At 45.8% G+C, this 17,138-nt stretch overlaps 1 protein-coding gene and 1 long non-coding RNA gene across 3 annotated transcripts in view; one reads left to right on the forward strand and one right to left on the reverse strand.

The window, feature by feature from the left end:
- TUB (TUB bipartite transcription factor) overlaps positions 1–17,138 on the forward strand; it is a 101,901-nt gene that overhangs the window by 11,451 nt on the left and 73,312 nt on the right. The window contains exon 1 of one of the 2 annotated variants that reach the window (XM_032356852.1): positions 3,206–3,728. The exons of the other annotated variant lie outside the window; for it this stretch is intronic. Within the exon in view, the coding sequence (XP_032212743.1) occupies positions 3,673–3,728 (56 nt within the window). The 5' untranslated portion in view covers positions 3,206–3,672. Of the gene's footprint in view, positions 1–3,205; positions 3,729–17,138 lie in introns of those variants that run through there. 2 annotated transcript variants of the gene reach the window in all.
- LOC116598278 lies at positions 4,285–7,454 on the reverse strand. Its single transcript, XR_004289023.1, has 4 exons — positions 7,404–7,454; positions 6,026–6,407; positions 5,305–5,344; positions 4,285–4,471 (listed from the first exon to the last, which is right to left on the reverse strand). It is a non-coding gene; the product is annotated as an uncharacterized LOC116598278 (long non-coding RNA).

A 17,138-nucleotide genomic window follows, 5' to 3' on the forward strand; every position in this document is an offset into this window, starting at 1 on the left:
AGAGTACAGAACTTGTTGTACTATGAGGAGTGGTTTCCCTTTAGAGCTTTCCGCCTCGGCTACACCGAAGGATTTTTCCTTCCACGGTTTATTCACCAGGGACATAGACTCCCAGGCCCCTCTTCTTCATTTTGCCATAGTGACTCTTGGTCCTGAGCCCCAGTCTTGGGTTTCTCCACTGCTTGTTTGTTCTCCGAAAAACGTGCTAGACAGTATAGCCTCACATGGCTGAGAGGTCCCACCTTGCTCTAGGGTAGCCAGGACCCTAGTTCCAGGACCACTATCTACAGCCCGGCTCCTTTTATTTGGGGTAGTCTAGAAGGCCCTCCCTAATATGCCCAAGGATTTCCAGAAGGGCATGTTCTCCGGGTCTCCTTTGCATTCCTGCTCCTAACTTAATTCTCCATTTCCAACAAGCTGCTTGGCTTGCTGCCCTCCTCCTGCTCTCCTTTGTCCCATGTGTGGGACAAAGCCAAATTATGGTAGCATTTGTACGGTACCTCTATACCTCAAGTTCCTTGCTCAGCCCTGACTAGGAGTTTCTCAACTCTTTGCCTTCTCAGACTCTAGTCCTCTGCCATTTCACCATCTCTGCTTACTCAGCCTTCTTCTTTCCAGCCATCAGTTAGCCACCAGAGGACAACTCCAATCTTCCTGTTGCTTTACTATGCAGAACATTCGAGTTTCCTTGTTGCAGCTCTTCTGTGTAAACTAAATGGGACCATTCGTCTCACAGTCAAAAGACCCATTATTCAGCGTTCAGGGAAAAAGAACCAGCTCCTCTGAGATGAATTCTGCCTGTCTGATTATCTATGGTGGGAAGCAACAACCGTTTTTGTGTCCTCATGGATTTTCTGGGTCAGGTCTGGGTACTCGCGGCTGACTTGTCTTTCTTCCATAATGTTTAGCGCCTCCACTGGGAAGACTCAAGTAGCTGGAAATGACTTTAAGGACAAGGGGTTGTAATCTGCCGAAGGCTTCTTTCTTCTGTGTGCAGTGCTTGGGTGATGTGAAGAAGGCTGGGCTCGGCTTGGACTGTCAGTGGAAGCATCTACATATGACCTTCCCTTGCGGGTTAGCCTTCCTCACAGCACAGTAACCACAGGGTAGTTGGGGTTCCTTCAGTAAACCATAAGGCCATTTATTACTTAACCTCAGAAATCGCATAGCATAGAGATTCACTGTGAGGTATCATAGACCTTACTTCTCAATGAGAGGAACGTCAAAGATTCAGCGACCGTGCTTTAAATCTGCCACAGTCTCCCTCCCACAGAATGCTAACACATGGCTACTGCCATTGGTAAGGGCCGAGGGTCCTTTCTCTGGGGCTTTGGTAGGCTCTTCCATTTGCCCAGCCCAGGGCTCCCCCAGGGATCATTCCAGAATGTCTGGGATGTAGCTTTTCCACAGCTCTCAGCCCTGGCTCAAAACACCTGACTTTGGGCTTCTTATCTGTACATTTAGTGGTGTCAGGATTTGGAGGTGAGGGTCTAGGCATCCAGCACACCCACTCTTACAGCTATAAGTTGGCTCTTATTGTTGGCTCTTAGAGCTATAATCCTCCTGCCTTATGCCAACTGCCTGGCTCCCTGATGATGATGTGGAGTGTTTCTTCCTACTGCCTCCTGTGGCCTCACCAAGGCAGGCTGCAGGGGCCTGGCAGCCAGTGCCCAGTGTCGGCCTCAGGGGTCTCTGTGGCTCCCAGTTCTGAGCCAGCATGGCTTGGAGTGGGGCGATGCAGGACCTTTCTTGTTGAGGGTGTCTCCCTCTTAGGTTCTATTGCTCTTCCATCAATCCTTCAGAGAAGAACACCCTCAGATACTTGTCTAATAATGTGCAAGTCAGCAGCTTGGGTTTTGGTTCTGCAGTGACTGTGGAAGGTCCCCCAGACCCCACACATTCTCCAGATAGGGGCATTCTCCACTCACCATTACCCAAAAAATGAAATAAGCCTTCACACACTTGTAACAATTTGATTCTGGAGTCCCAGTCCACCACTCCTGAGGTCACAGATATGCCAAGACTCTCAGCATCAAGATGTGGTTCAGAAACAGGCATTCTCCTTGGGAGTCAGTCCATGCATGTCAGTCTCTAAACCCCGCAAGGGAAGGACAGTGTTTGCTTGCTATTTACAGCACTTTGCTGAAGACCAGATCCTTGGTAAATACTGGCTAATGATGCATTTGCCCAACTCTGAGGGCCATGGGAAACCATGGGTTGGAGAGATGACTGTTGCCCAGGGTGGCAAACTCCAAAGCTGCAAGGACAGATTCTATAAGTGCAAGCAGCCGGCTGGCAGGGGCCAGAGGCCCGCAGGAGAGCACATGCTCCTTGTAAGGAGAGCAGCCACTTTTCGGCTCTATGCCTGCCATGCTGCAGGCCGGTCCAAGAGTTGCCAGATTTTCTTAGTTTTCAAGAGAGGACAAAAAGGCCAATCTATTAAATCTCTTCATTAATTGTTGTCAACTTAGTGAAAAACAAAAGCACTTTTGTGGGCTGGATGCCACAGGTGTGCTGCCACTTGGAGGCCTGTAACCGGCAGGGTTCACAGCAAGTCTGTTTTCACCTAGTTGGCCCTGATCCTTGGATTAGTGTAGCCCCAAAGTCTACTGCCCAGCGCTCCCCCTTCAGGGAACTCTGGCCCCTCCACCCTGCCCCTGGTCTCAGCCTCCCCCAGCAGCTGCACTGAAAGGTCCTTCTTAGGCTTCCACGACCTCTGCAAGAAGATTATACCTGTAAATCCCCACAGCCAGCAGCCCAGGGTGGGGGGAGGGAGGAGAGGGAGGGGCAAGCCTCTCTCCCTAGGGCCTTCCCTGGGCCGTCCTCTTGCAAGTGTGGATGAAGAAAACACTCCGCGAGTTGAGCCAACACAGCTGGATTTTTTCCAAAGTAATTTTAGTAGTAATGAAGTGAAAGCACAAGGAAAATACACAGAGCCGGCCTAGAAATGGGTGTGTTGTCAGAGCTTTGTCCTCCGAACCCAAGGGGGGCCACTATATGCTAAATAGCGGGGCCAAGGGAACCGGGGGAATAGGGAAGGAGAAGTGGGTTTTCATTTGGGTAACGAGGGGGCTGAGTCTCGACACTTTTAGGAGAGGGGGACTCCGGTAAAGGTCTTACGTGCTAGGGGGAAAGGGGCTGGAAGGCGGCAGAAGTCCTCAAAATTCCGGGGGAGGGGGGCTACTCTTCCCATTCCTAAGAAGGGGGTAATTGAAGCGGAAGATTGGAGGTAGTGAATGGATGGGACTCGGCGCCAGGAAGGAGGAGGCGTCTCTGCAGAGGGAGCCCGAGTACGGCGAGCAGAAGGGACAGCCTCTTAGGAATCCCTATCCCGGGAAGGTTTGAAAGCTGCGGTGCCCTAGTGACGCCGGAGAAGATGGAGCGGTTACCATGGCGACGCGGAGCACACATCGGAAATAAATAAATAAGCCGCCGGGCTGCAGCAGCCGCGCCCCCGCGGGACCGGAGCGCGGGGGAGGGGGCCCCGCGGGCCCGGGTCTCCGCAGTCTGCGCGTCCCCGCCATTGGCAGAGCCGGAGGGGGGTCACCCCCCGGGGGGGCGAATGGTACAGTCCTCCGCCCGCGCCCCTGCCCGGCCCGCAGCGAGCTAGCGCAGAGCCCAGCGCAGCCGCCGCCGCCGCCGCGGAGCCGGTAGCCGAGCTGGGAGGCGGCGATGGAGGGAGTCAGCAGCCACCGGACCTTGTCCTACAGCCGCTGGAGCTACGACAGGTAGGGCGGCCGCCTGAAGAGTGGGATCCCCACAGCCCTACGCGTGGCCCTGCGTGGGCGCCCTCCCCGGCGCGCACCCCGGCGGGAGAAGCGGCACTGGCAGCGAGCAGACCCCCGGGCGTCCGGGTGGTGGGAACCCCGAGCCGCGGATATCCGAAGCCGGGACGGGCGAGCTGCCCCCCACCCCCATCCCAGTCCCGCTGCCCTGCGGTGGCCCGCCCCCAGCGCCGCAACAGCTCGAGGGAGCGTGGAGGGGCGGCCGGGCCCTCGGCGCAGTGGGGCGAGGGGGGACCCCCGCGGTGCGGGGAGCGGCGCCGCTCGCCGCCGGGACCTGCGGGTTGTCGGCCGCCGGCTCGGAGGAGCGGGAGGGCAGCCGGGGGCCGGCTGTCGGGGCGCGCGCCGGGTTGCCAGGCTGCCTGCCCGCCCCGCGGGGACCCAGAGAGGCTGCCGGCGTGGGCGGCTGGGCGCCGAGCTCCCCACGCACTCGTCCTGCAGGGAGCAATCATCCTTGCAGGTGAAATGAGAAAAATGAGGACAAGGGAATGAGTTGGTCGTCAAGCGGAGATTTATTCTGAGATTTTTGTCCTTTCTGCCTATTTTTGGTGTGTTAAATGTCACTTCGCTTTTTAAAATGAAGCCATGATGATAGTAGATAGGTTTTGTTACTGTTGTTTTCAAAGTTCATAACCCCATGAGGATCTCTGGAGTTAAATTTTCCAATCCATGGCCCTAAATGGTGAGAGCTGGAAGAGAAACTTCATGAACTGGGCTGCTCTCCCCTCCCTCAAGTCCTGCTTCTGGTGCACTCCTTCCCTTCACTCTGCTGAAAACATTGCTGCATCTCTGACAGCCGGTCTTTTAGGTCTTTCCAGAGGTTCAGAGGAACAGGTGTCCCTCCTGCCCCAGGTGCATCCCCTTGGAACCCTATTAACTCTCTCCCAGTTGGTCCCATCTTTTTGCTTTTTCGTCTTTCCCTCTACCGTGGATCTCTCAGCCTGTAAACCTACTCAAGCTTGTCATCCTTCCTCCTCAAGACGAATGCAGCTGGTCCACCCCTTTGTTTGCTTTCAGCGCCTTCTTAGGGGTGAAATGTCTGAACTGGTTGATTCTGTTTCCTCCTGAACCATGCACTGCAGGATCCTAGCTATCTGCTTGCTGCCCACTGCCTAATTCCAGTGATTGTGCTCTTTTGAAAAGTAGTGTTTCTCCTATGGATGGGAACTCTAAAATGATCCAAGTATTAAACTTAAAATAACAAACGCTCCAACCTTGTGTTTAGACCCCAAGCCACACATTCATTCGCTTATTCAACCAGTATGTATTGATGGCAAACTATGTGTGGGGCCCTGGAGATAAAAAGACAAAATTCCTTCCTCCGGACAAGCTCACAGTCCAGATTCTAGCAGAAATCAGTGGTAGCATATGCTGAAGGCTTAATACAGACATCGGAGGTAAACTTTTAAGTTGAGATAATTTTATATAATAGCTAGACTTTTCCCCTACAAAAACAAACAAAACCAGCAACACTGGGGGAATTAGATAGCCTGGGTTCAAATTCTGACTCCACCTAACTCACCTGGAGCAAGTCACTTTCCTTCTCTAGGCTTCGATTTTTTCTGTGAAATGGAAAGGATTAGAAAGATTAGATGAGGTAACATAGTAATAAGTGGTACCCATTGCTGTTTTATTCATAAATATTGTAAAAGTCTCTGAGAGCATAGGCTTAGTTTGAAAATCTTTGTTCTCTTGTTTAGATTCCTAAATCAAGACCTTTCCTGGGGTTCTGTCCTCAGCATGCTTTTCTTCTCACCCTGACAGTCTCAGCACCTGGGGAGTCATGGGAAGAAAGTCGCTTCCCTGGCCTGTGTCCAAACTAACTGAATCTGAATCTCCAGACTTGGAACTCTGGAGTCAAGATTTGCATAATCCTTCCCAGATGACTTGGCTAGGGCTGGTTCGGCTTTTCTCTGGAAGCATTGGTCTATATCACCCACCTCCATTCTCCAGCACTTAGTTTTTAAAAATTTTTAAGAATTGAATTATTTAAAAATTGTACAGTCCTCAATAAACTTAAAAATATTATATAAGCAACTCATGTATATAGTACCTAGGTATTAAAAGTAAAATTCTGTGATCCTGCTGCCCCCATCCTCACCCCCTAGAAGCAAACCGCCCCACTGTTGACAATTAATACTTTCTGACCCTGTTCTCTGGCTTCTGCCCTACCACATCTTTGAACCCAAGAAACCACTGTCTTTCACGTCCCGACAGAAGCTGACCTCTCTGCATTATATTACCTGTTCTTTTCCTCTGTTTCTGCCTTTGCTTCTCAGGCCATATATGTATCAGTTATCTCTTACCATGTAACAAATCACTCTTAAATTTAATGGCTTAAAAGACGAGTTGTTGTAGCTAACTGAAAATTCTGTGGATCAGCAATCTGGGCTGGGCTCAGCTGGGCAGTTTTTGTGGTCTGGCCCAGGTATGGCTTTTCTTGGTGGCACTTGCTGACACACGTGGTGCTTCAGCTGTGAGGGTTAGCACATCTGGAGCCTCTTTCCAGGGAGAAAGAGAGGGAGAGAGATGTTCTCTCATCTTCTTGTAGGCTAGCCCAGGTTTGTTCACATTCTGGTAGAAGATTCCCAGTGAGAAAGCAGAAGCTACAACGTCTCTTGAGGCCTAGGAGTGGGACATGCACATCACTCTGCCACATTGTATTGGTCAAAGAAAGTCAAAGGGTCAGCCCACATTCAGGAGAGGGCAATAAGTTTCATCTTTTGAAGGGAAGAGCTATAAAGAATTTGTGGCCATTTTTACACTCTACCCCAATATGCGGCCCATGTCTCTTTAATTGCTCACTCCTCTTGGTCCCCCCTGTCCCAATGTGAGCACATGCCAAAATTCCCCTCTCTCCCATTCTATTCTGTTACATTCTATTCTCGGGCTATATACCCTGGTCCCATTTATCACCCAGTTTAAACTAGAAATCCATATCTGCAACTCCAATCTTTTTGCTGAGTCTGAACCACACATCTCTAAATGCTTGTGGACATCAGGTATATGTTCCACCAACACCTGAACTCAACAGATTCAAAGCCAGACCCTTCATCAATAATGCTGTATTCTCTATTCGACATCCTTCTAGCCAAATGAACTCAAAACTTTGACAGTGGCCTTGAACTCTCCAAGTCTGACCATTCCATCTGTCTCTTCTTATCTATATCCCTGATTATTATGAAGATACAATGAAACCATGTACGAAAGATGACCAGCATGCAGTATGTACCCTCAAGTCCATGTGTTCTTAGGAGTTTGGCACTTGGTTAACCTTCTTGCCTTCATTCGCTCCAGTCATGATCCTGGAGGTTTCAGGGCTTATGTACATTACCAACTAGCACTCTTCACTCACAATTTCTGGACCTTTGCCATTCTAGAAACTTCTCTTTGGTTATTCACAGGATACATTCCTAGATGTTGGCCCCTGAGACTGCCTCACTTTTGAAATCTTAGATGCTAATATCCCAATCTCTGGCCTTCTGCACCTCCCTCATACATTCTTCCCACCACATTATCGAGTCATCTGGTGCCTTCATGTCTGCATTTTCTCCTGCCAGCCTTTTCCTGGGCTCTCTTCTTCCTTTCCCAGCCTGGACCACATGGGAGATCGTGACTCACGCACTACCATCACTTTCTGTCTCCTTGCACATGCTCGCCGCAACTCCAGCCCTGTGTGGACCAGCAGTAGAACCCCCACTTCTTGGCCATCATGGCATCAGAATGCTGCTGCAACACCTGCGTGGCCCTGCTGGCTGTCCCCACAGTTCAGGGGCTTCCTTTCCAGCTGTGCCGTCAGCAGTATTTCCCTTCTCCCTGCTTAGCTTCACTCCCTCCCACCCCAGTGGCTCTTCTGCCTCATACTCAAGGCCCCTCTAACTGGACCGGACTCCACACCCCCAAGCCCGAAACCTCCTTTGAGAAAAACTGATCACATCGGGCTGGATCTTCTGTAACTTCCTGACTCCACATCACTGCCGCATCTCCTCTGTTACTCCCTTTTGGGGGACTTTTTTGTCATTTCCAATTCTTTCTTAATATAAGTAATTCCATGATAAACATACTTATATGTGTAATATTTTTTCCCTCGTGTTGGATTATTTGATTAGCAAGAACTGCTTGAAGACGGGTTGTTGGTGTCAGATTTGGATGATTGTTGCCAGATGATCCCCCAGGAGGAGCGAACTGACTTGTGTTCTCATGGTCCGAGGTTCTCACTGCATTGTTTCATGGTGATCTCTTTGTTTTGAGTGTGGCACCCCCAGACTCTGAGACGATGTACATAATTGCTTGCAACTTGGGTTTCAGAGTCACCATGACTCTGATCACAGTGACGTGATATTGAAGCCCAGCTCCCTCAATAACTGGTTTTGTGACTTTTGACAAGCAACTTAACTTCCACCTACAAAAAGATAATAAGAATAGTAGCTGCCTTTGAAGGTAGTCATCCATTCACTCAAAATGGTTTTTTTTTTTTTTTTTTGGTCACCAAAAAATTTTTTCACAAAAATAAATATATATATATATGTATATTTTTGAGCCCATCCTGAATGGCAGAGAAAGTTATAGGTGCTGGAGACAGAGCAGTGAACAAAATAAACTCTCTAGTCCCACAACTCTTACTGTCTCTTGGGGGGAGATAGACACGGATGAAAATGTGCATATGACATGTCATTGCTAAGTGATATCTAACATCTAATATGCTAATTGCAAAGAAGAAAAATAGAGCTGAGCAAAAGGGAGAGAATATGACTATGGGGTGATTGGGATGGGGTGAATATGTTGTGAGATACATATATATATATGTATATATATGTATGGGTGGTTGGGATGGGGTGAATATGTTGTGAGATATATATAATATATATAAATATAATATAATATTTATATATTATATTTATATATAATATAAATATAAAATATATATTTATATATAAATATTTATAAATAAATATATATATATATTTTTTGTCTGGTTGGGGAAACTCTTTCTGATAAGGTGATATTTCAGCAGAGATATATAAAAAGCAAGGGAGTGAATGGGGAAGAATGTTCCACAGAAGGGGAACAGCAGGTGAAAATGTCCTAAGGTAAGAGTGTACTTAGTGTATTTCAGTACACCAAGGAGGCCAGTGTGTCCCTTTGTAATACCTTCTTCCTGCTCTTCCGCTAATCCCTGTCCCCCTTCTGTCCTCAGGGAACCATTGATCTGATTTGCATATTCTAGAATTTTATATAATTGGGATCATTCAGTGTGTACTTCTTTTTTTAATTTTTTTGGTCTAGCTTTTTTTTTAAGATTTTTATTTATTTATTTGACAGACAGAGATCACAAGTAGGCAGAGCAGTAGGCATAGAGAGACAAGGAAGCAGGCTCCCTGCTGAGCAGAGAGCCCGATGCGGGGCTTGATCCCACGACCCTGGGATCATGACCTGAGCCGAAGGCAGAGGCTTTAACCCACTGAGCCACCCAGGCGGCCGGTCTGGCTTTTTTAATGCAACTGTAGTTATTTTGATATTTTTCCATGTTTCATGACTCGGGAGTTCATTTCTTTTTTTGCTTAGTAGTATTCCATTATGTGGAGATACCGTTGTTTTCTTAGCCATTCCTCTGTTCGTAGACACTTGGGTGGTTTCCACTTTTTGACTATTACAATTATATATAACTTTTGTGATTGTTTATGTACAGGTCTTTGTATGGACATAAGTTTTTTTTTTAATTTCTCTTTGGTGAATACCTATGAATGGGCTGGCCGGATCACTTGGTTGGCATACATTGGGTTTGTTGGTTGGTTTGTTTTGCAGGGAGGTATACATTTAACTTTTTAAAAACTGCAACTTTTCCAAAGTGGTTGGACCATTTTGCATTACCGTGAGCCATGGATGAGAGTTCTAATTCCTCTACATCCTTGGGACAGGTTGGTATGGTCAGTCTTCTAAATTCTGGCCATCTAATAATTATGTAGTAATGATGGGTTATTTTGAGTTTATTTGCATTTCTTTAATGATTAATGTTATTGAGCATAATTTCATGTGCTTATTTGCCATCCATGCTTCTTTTGGGGGGGAAATATCTGTTAAAATCTTTTCCCATTTGTTATTAGGTGATTTGTGTCCTTACTATTGAGTTTTGCGAATTCTTTGCATATTCTAGATGTATGTCCTTTATCAAATATGTGACCTGCAAATACTTTCTCCAAATCTTTGACTTTCTTTTTAGTCTCTTATATAGTTTGAAGAGCAGAAGTCTTGCTTTTTGCAGCCCAATTTGCCAGTGTATTCTCTTTTTTTTTATATTCAGTTAGCCAGCATTTAGTATATCTTAAGGTTTTTTTTTTAAAGATTTTATTTATTTATTTGACAGACAGAAATCACAAGTAGGCAGAGAGGCAGGCACAGAGAGAGGGGGAGGCAGGCTCCCTGCCAAGCAGAGAGCCTGATGTGGGGCTTGATCCCAGGACCCTGGGATCATGACCTGAGCTGAAGGCGGAGGCTTTAACCCACTGAGCCACCCAGGCACCCCTATAAGTTTTTGATGTAGTGTTCAGTGATTTCATTAGCTGTGTGTAACACCAATGCTCATTGCAACATGTACCCTTCTTAATGCCTGTCACCTGGTTACCCCTTCTCCACACCCACCTCCCTTCTGTAATCCTCAGTTTATTTCCTGGAGTCCAGAGTCTCTCATAGTTCATCTCCCTCTCTGATTTTTTCCCATTCAATTTTCCCTCCCTTCCCCTGTGGTCCTCCGTGCTATTATGTTCCACATATGAGTGAAACCATATAATAATTGTCTTTCTCTGCTTCCTTACTTCATTCAGCATCATCCCCTCCAGTTCCATCCATGTCGATGGAAGTGGTAGGTATTCATCCTTTCTGAAGGCTGAGTAATATTCCCTTGTATATATGGACCACATCTTCTTTATCCATTTGTCTGTTGAAGGACATCTTGGCTCCTTCCACAGTTTGACTATTATGGACATTGCTGCTATGAAAATTGGGGTTCATGTGCCCCTTCCTCTCACTACATCTGTATCTTTGGGGTATGGATCGTTCTTCTGGTGTCTTATCTAAGAAATCATGGGCTAATGCAAGGCAACAGAAGTTTTCTCCTAGGAATTTTCTAATTTTAGGTTTAACATTTTAGGTCTGTGCTTCATTTTGACTCAACTTTTGTACATGGAATGAGGTTCATTGAAAAAAAGAAAGCCATCTAATTGTTCCAGCACTACTTATTGAAAAGACTTTACTTTTTTTTCACCTTTATCAAAAACCAGTTGTCATTGTATTTATTTTTCTACTCTCTGTTCTTTTCCATTGATCTATTTGCTTACCTCAAGGCCAATACCACACTATCTGGTTGACTATAGCTTTGTAAAGGGTCTTGAAATCAGGTAGTTTCAGACCTTCAACTTTGTTGTTGTTGTTGTTGCTCCTTCCACTTCTTGTTCTTCCTCTTCCTCCTCCTCCCCCTCTCCCCCCCCTTCTCCTCCTTTCCTCCTCCTCCTTCTTTTTCCTTTTTCTTCCTCCTCCTTCTCCCCCAAACCAGAAGACCCATTTGTTACTCTAGAGTTGTGAAGATCATTGCAGTAACTGCGGTGTTTATTGTCCTGCCCAGGGCCCATCCCCAATCCTCAAGCTACTTGGTAAGAAAAATCAAAAGGTTGCTTGGTGAGTGTGGTTTCAAAGCAAGACCAAAGGAATGACTTGGAGAGTCATTCACCCACGCCCTGGAGAAAGCAGGATGGTCCTCTTCTTCAAAGCTGTCTGGCTATTCTGGGTCCTTGTTAATTTCACATTCCTTTTACAAAGATATTTTCAAGGGGTGCCTGGGTGGCTTAGTGGGTTAAAGCCTCTGCCTTTGGTTGGCTGGGGTCATGATCCCAGGGTCGTGGGATCGAGCCCCATATCAGGCTCTCTGCTCAGCAGGGAGCCTGCTTCCTTGTTTCTCTATGCCTGCTGCTCTGCCTACTTGTGATCTCTGTCTGTCAAATAAATAAATACAATCTTTAAAAAAAAATAAATTAAAGAAATACCAAAGATATTTTCAAGCTCTGTAAAACAAAACCAAAGCCAGCTGGGATTTTAATTAGGATTGTGTTGAATCTGTAGATCAGTTTGGGGAGAGTTGACTCTTGGTAATGTTGGGCTTTTCACCTATAAACATGATATATCTTTCTGTTTATTTAGATCACCTTTCATTTCTCTCAGGCACATTTTGTAGTTTTCAGAGTATAAGTCTTTTACCTCTTTCATAAGATTTATCCTGAAGTATTGAATATTTTTGAATGATAATGTAAATAGTATATTTTTCATTCAATTTCCAGTAGTTAATTGTTAGTGTATAACAATATGTTTTGTGTTTTTTTACTTCTTTTGTGTTTTCCTTACTTCTCAGTGTGCAGTTCAGTGGCATCAAGTACATTCACAATGCCATGTAACCATCACCACTATTTCCAAATCTCGTTCATCATTCTAAACACTTTGTACGTAGTAAGAAATAACTCCTCACTGGCCCCTCTCCCCAGCCCCTGGTAACCTCTGATTTCCTTTCTGTCTTTATAAAGTGCCTGTTCTAGATATTACATGTGAGTGGAATCATACAGTGTTTTTTCTTTTGTGTCTGGCCACCTCACCTAAATGTGAAGTCTTCAAGCTGTCTCCATGCTGTTGAGTACATGGATACATCATTCCGTTCTTGACCGAATAACATTGCTCTGCATGCCTACACCACATGTTGTTTCTGCTTCACTCTGTTGATGGACACTCGAGTTGTTTTCATCTTTTGGCCATTGTGAAAATGGCTCAGCGAATGCTGGTGTACAAGTATATGTTCCAATCACTGTTTTCAACTCTTTTGGTTGTATCATAGGAGTGAAATTGCTGGATCATATACGAATTCCATATTTAGCTTTTGGAGGAACCACCCAACTGGTTTTGTTCGTTTATTTGTTAGATTTTATTTATGTATTTGAGAGAGAAAGAGAATAAGAGAGAGATCATAAGGAGGAGGGAGGGGAGAGGGAGAAGCAGAACCCCCTGCTCCCCGCTGAGCAGGGACCCTGAAGCGGGGGCTCGATCCCAGGACCCTGGGATCATGACTGAGCTGAAGGCATGTGCTTAACCGACTGAGCCACCCAGGTGCCCTGCTCAGCTGTTTTTCACAGCAACTGCACCATTCTACCTTCCCAGCAGTGGTGCCTGAGGTTCTCATTTCTCTACATCTTGCCAACACCTGTCATTTCCTGGTTTTAAACCATCCTGGGATGGGCAAAATGGTTTCTCACTATGGTTCGGATTGACATTTCCCTGATGACTAATGTTGGACATCTTTTCAGGCTCTTCTTAGCCATTCGTAGATCTTCTTTGGAGAAATGTCTGCTCAAGTCCTTTGCCTGTGTCATTTGTTTGTTTTTAAGTAAACTTTTTATTGAAGTATTTAACCTGCTTTGGAAGAAGCACACAAGTCATAAGTACAGAATTTGCTGAATTTTCACAAAGTGAATACGCTCTATGACCAGAGCCCCTCCTTACCCCTGCCCTCTACTACCTCCAACCTGACTTCCATTAGACTGACTTAGAACTGGAGAGATTCGTTTTGTCTACTTTTTTTTTCTTCAAGATTTTTTTTATTTGTTTATTTGACAGACATAGATCACAAGTAGGCAGAGAGGCAGGCACAGAGAGGGAGGGGAAGCAGGCTCCCCGCTGAGCAGAGAGCCCCAATCCCAGGACCCTGGGATCATGACCTGAGCCGAAGGCAGAGGCTTTAACCCACTAAGCCACCTAGGTGCCCCAGTTTTGTCTACTTTTAACTTAAGAGTACCAGGGATACTCTTCTGTGTCTTCCTTCTTTTGTTTAACTGTGGCTGCATCGGTGCTTTTGCAAAAACCATTAAATTCCATTTTGCTCACTCCTGTTCCTGGGTAGTGTTCTGTGTGGATTTACCATAACTTATCCATTCCACTGTGATGCATACTTGAGATGTTTCCCAGTTTTGGTTATTAACACTGGACATTTTAATGCATGCCTTTTGGTTGATATTTTTTGTTAGTTTGATTTTTTTTTCAGCTTTATTATGATAAAGTTGACACACAGAAATTATATATATGTGAAGAGTACAACTCGATGTTTTGATGTATGTACACATTGTGAAGTGATGGCCGCAATCAAGTTAATTAACATACCTATCAGCTCAGCTCACACACTTACGTTTCTTCCTTCCTTTCTTTCTTCCTTCCTTTCTTTCTTTCTTTCTTTCTTTCTTTCTTTCTTTCTTTCTTTCTTTCTTTCCTGTGTGTGTGATGGGAATTTTTTTTTTTATGATGTGAAACCTTAAGATGTTTTCTCATAGCAAATCTCAAGGATATAATACAGTATTGTTCATGACAGTCCCCATGCTGTACATCTGATTTCTAGACTCATTCTTCTTGGATGGCTGAAACTTTGTACCCTCTGACCAACATTTCACCATTTCCCCCATCTTTCCAGCCCCTGGTGACCACAGTTCTACTCATCATGTCAATGACTTCAACTATTTTAGGTTCCACATAAGTGAGATCATGCAATATTTGTCTTTCTGTGCCTGACATATTTCATCTAGCTTCATGTCTTCCAGGTTCATCCATGTAGTCCCAAATGGCAGCTTCCTTATTTTTTTCATGCTATTTCAGTGTGTGTGTGTGTGTGTGTGTGTGTGTGTAACGTTTTCTTTTATCCATTCCTCTGTCAACAACATTTAGGTTGCTTCCATATCTGGGCTATTGTGAATAATGCTGCAGGGAGCATGGGAGTAGAAATATCCGTTTGAGGTCCAGATTTCATTTCCTTTGGAAGCAGGATTGCTAGGTCATATGGTAGTTCTAGCTCTATTTTTAACTTTTGAGAAACCTATACTGTTTTCCATAGTGGTTTTACCAATCTATAGTCCCACCTATAGTGAACAAAATGTTCACTTTCTTGATAATACGCTTTGAAGCAAAAGTTTCTAACTTGGAAGATGTCCAATTTATCTATTTTTTTCTTTTATGCTATTGGTGTCATATTTACAATTTCATTGCCAGATCCACAATCATGAAGATTTACCATTTTCTTCTAAGTGGTTTTAGAGCATATATTTAGGTCATTGATCTATTTTGAGTTCATTTTTGTGAGATGTGGATCCAACTCCATTCCTTGGCATGTGGAAATTCAGTATCCAGTTGTCTCAGCACCTTTTGCTGAAGACACTACAGAACTTAGCACTTGGTCAAAAATCAACTGGCCATAGATGCATATATTCCTGGATTTTCAGTTGGTCTGTATATGTATCCTTATAATAATATCTCACTGTTTTGCTTCTTGCAGCTTTGTAATAAGTTGTTTTCTTTTGAGAGAAAGGGGTGGGGGGAGAGAGAAAGAGAGAGAGCAAGCGAGACCATGGTTGGGGGAGGGGGGGATTGTATTGAGAAAGGGAGAGGGAGAGAAAGAATCCAAGCAGACTCCATGCAGAGCCTGATGCAAGGCTCAGTCTCACAACCCTGAGATCATGACCTAAGCTGAAACCAAGAGTCAGATGCTTAACCAGCTGTGGCCAATAAGTTGTGAATAGGAGCAAAAGGCAAGGAAGCAAGACATGGCCTGTGCCAAACATGTCTAGGGAGGGCTTGGACTCCCAAGAGACTGGGTCGCTGAGATGGCACAGAAGGAGCAGTAGAAAGAGCTTGAGCTTTGTTATTACAGACCTGGTTCAAATCCCAGCTCCACCTCTTACTAGCTGTGTAAATGTAACCCAGGTGGGAAAATCCTTATTGTTTGTGTTGATTATAAAAATCATGTGTGCTGGGGCACCTGGGTGGCTCAGTGGGTTAAGCCTCTGCCTTTGGCTCAGGTCATGATTCGGGGTCCTGGGATGGAGCCTCGCATCAGGCTCTCTGCTCAGCAGGGAGACTGCTTCCTCCCCCAGCCCCGTCTGTGTCTCTGCCTATTTGTGATCTCTGTCTGTCAAATAAATAAATAAAATCTTAAAAAAATTTTTTTAAATCATGTGTGCCACTTGTAGAAATAGAAAAAACAAAATTGGAACAGTTCATAAGTGTATCAAGTAGTTACTTAATATCCTTTAGTCTCAGTTTCGCCATCTGTAAAATCGAAGTGATGATTTTGTTATAGTGAAGGGTCATAGTGAGAATTGAATTGTGTACACTCTCAGGTAGGCTGTGAACTAGAAACAGACCACAGGCATAGCTACCCTAGGGTTAGGCAAAGTGACGCTCCTCATTTAATTGGCCTGGAGCTTCTTGGTGGCAAGGGGACCACACTGGCCAGGAGTCACTATAGCACACCTTGGTGCAAGTTTCTTTTGGCTCCTTGGTTTCCACACAGAACATGCAGCACTGGTGATACGCTCGGCAAAGGTAGGTTTCTGCCAAGTTGAGAAAGTAGCCAAATTCTTATTGTAAAAGTAGCCTTTTGTACTGAGCACTCACATCACTGTCTGGAGAGTACTTGACATCAACAGAATGTGTGTTTCTGTTTTCAAAATGCAGTCTCTCTTCTCACAAGAAAGAAATGTTAGGCTCTCTTTGTTCTTAAACCAACTCGATATCAGCAAAGCTGCCTACCTTTGGCCAGAGTGGGGCTAGGGTGAGACGGGAAGCCAGGCAGTGTCTGTGTGCTCCCTGAGCAACGGCTTTAGCCTCAGCTTCCTAGTGTTCCAGAAAGTTGTTCCTTCACAGTATTCAGTGCACTTGCACAGTGCACATGTGACCTTGGGAAAGCTGTTTAACCGCCATGAGCCTCCGTGGCCTCGTCACCAAAATGAATGTAATAGTACCTTCAGGAAATCATACTTATCATCGTGAGGACTCAGTGACTTAGAATTTGTAATGACTTAGTCTTTGTAAGGCTTAATAAAAGGAGCGCCTGAGACAGCACCTGGCATGTGGCAAGTGCTCTTTACCGTCTGGCTGTGGTTATCTGGACTTTGCTCTCCCGCTGAACCTGCAAGCTCAGTCATTCCTGGAACAGGGAGCGGTGTGGTGGCCCAGACAGGCCCTGTCCTGAGAGGGAGCTGTGTGAGGAAAGTGGGCAGGTGAGGGGAGGAGGCTGAGGCACCGAGGGAGGGAGTCCAGGGACCTGCTGGGCACTAGTTGGGACCAGTTGGGTGAGAGCGGCACTGTGGCAGGACCTCCAGGGTCAAATGGGAACTCGGGGTCTGGGGACCTTAGCCAGCACCTGAGGCATGGGTGACAAGATTCAGATTCCTCCAGAGGGCCAGACATTGAGCCCCAGTGAAGAATTCCCGAGCCCGGGGTGCCTGGGTGGCTCAGTGGGTTAAAGCCTCTGCCTTCAGCTCGGGTCATGATCTCAGGGTC

This window comes from Mustela erminea, chromosome 9 (genome assembly GCF_009829155.1).
Source record: "Mustela erminea isolate mMusErm1 chromosome 9, mMusErm1.Pri, whole genome shotgun sequence".
NCBI lineage: Eukaryota > Metazoa > Chordata > Mammalia > Carnivora > Mustelidae > Mustela > Mustela erminea.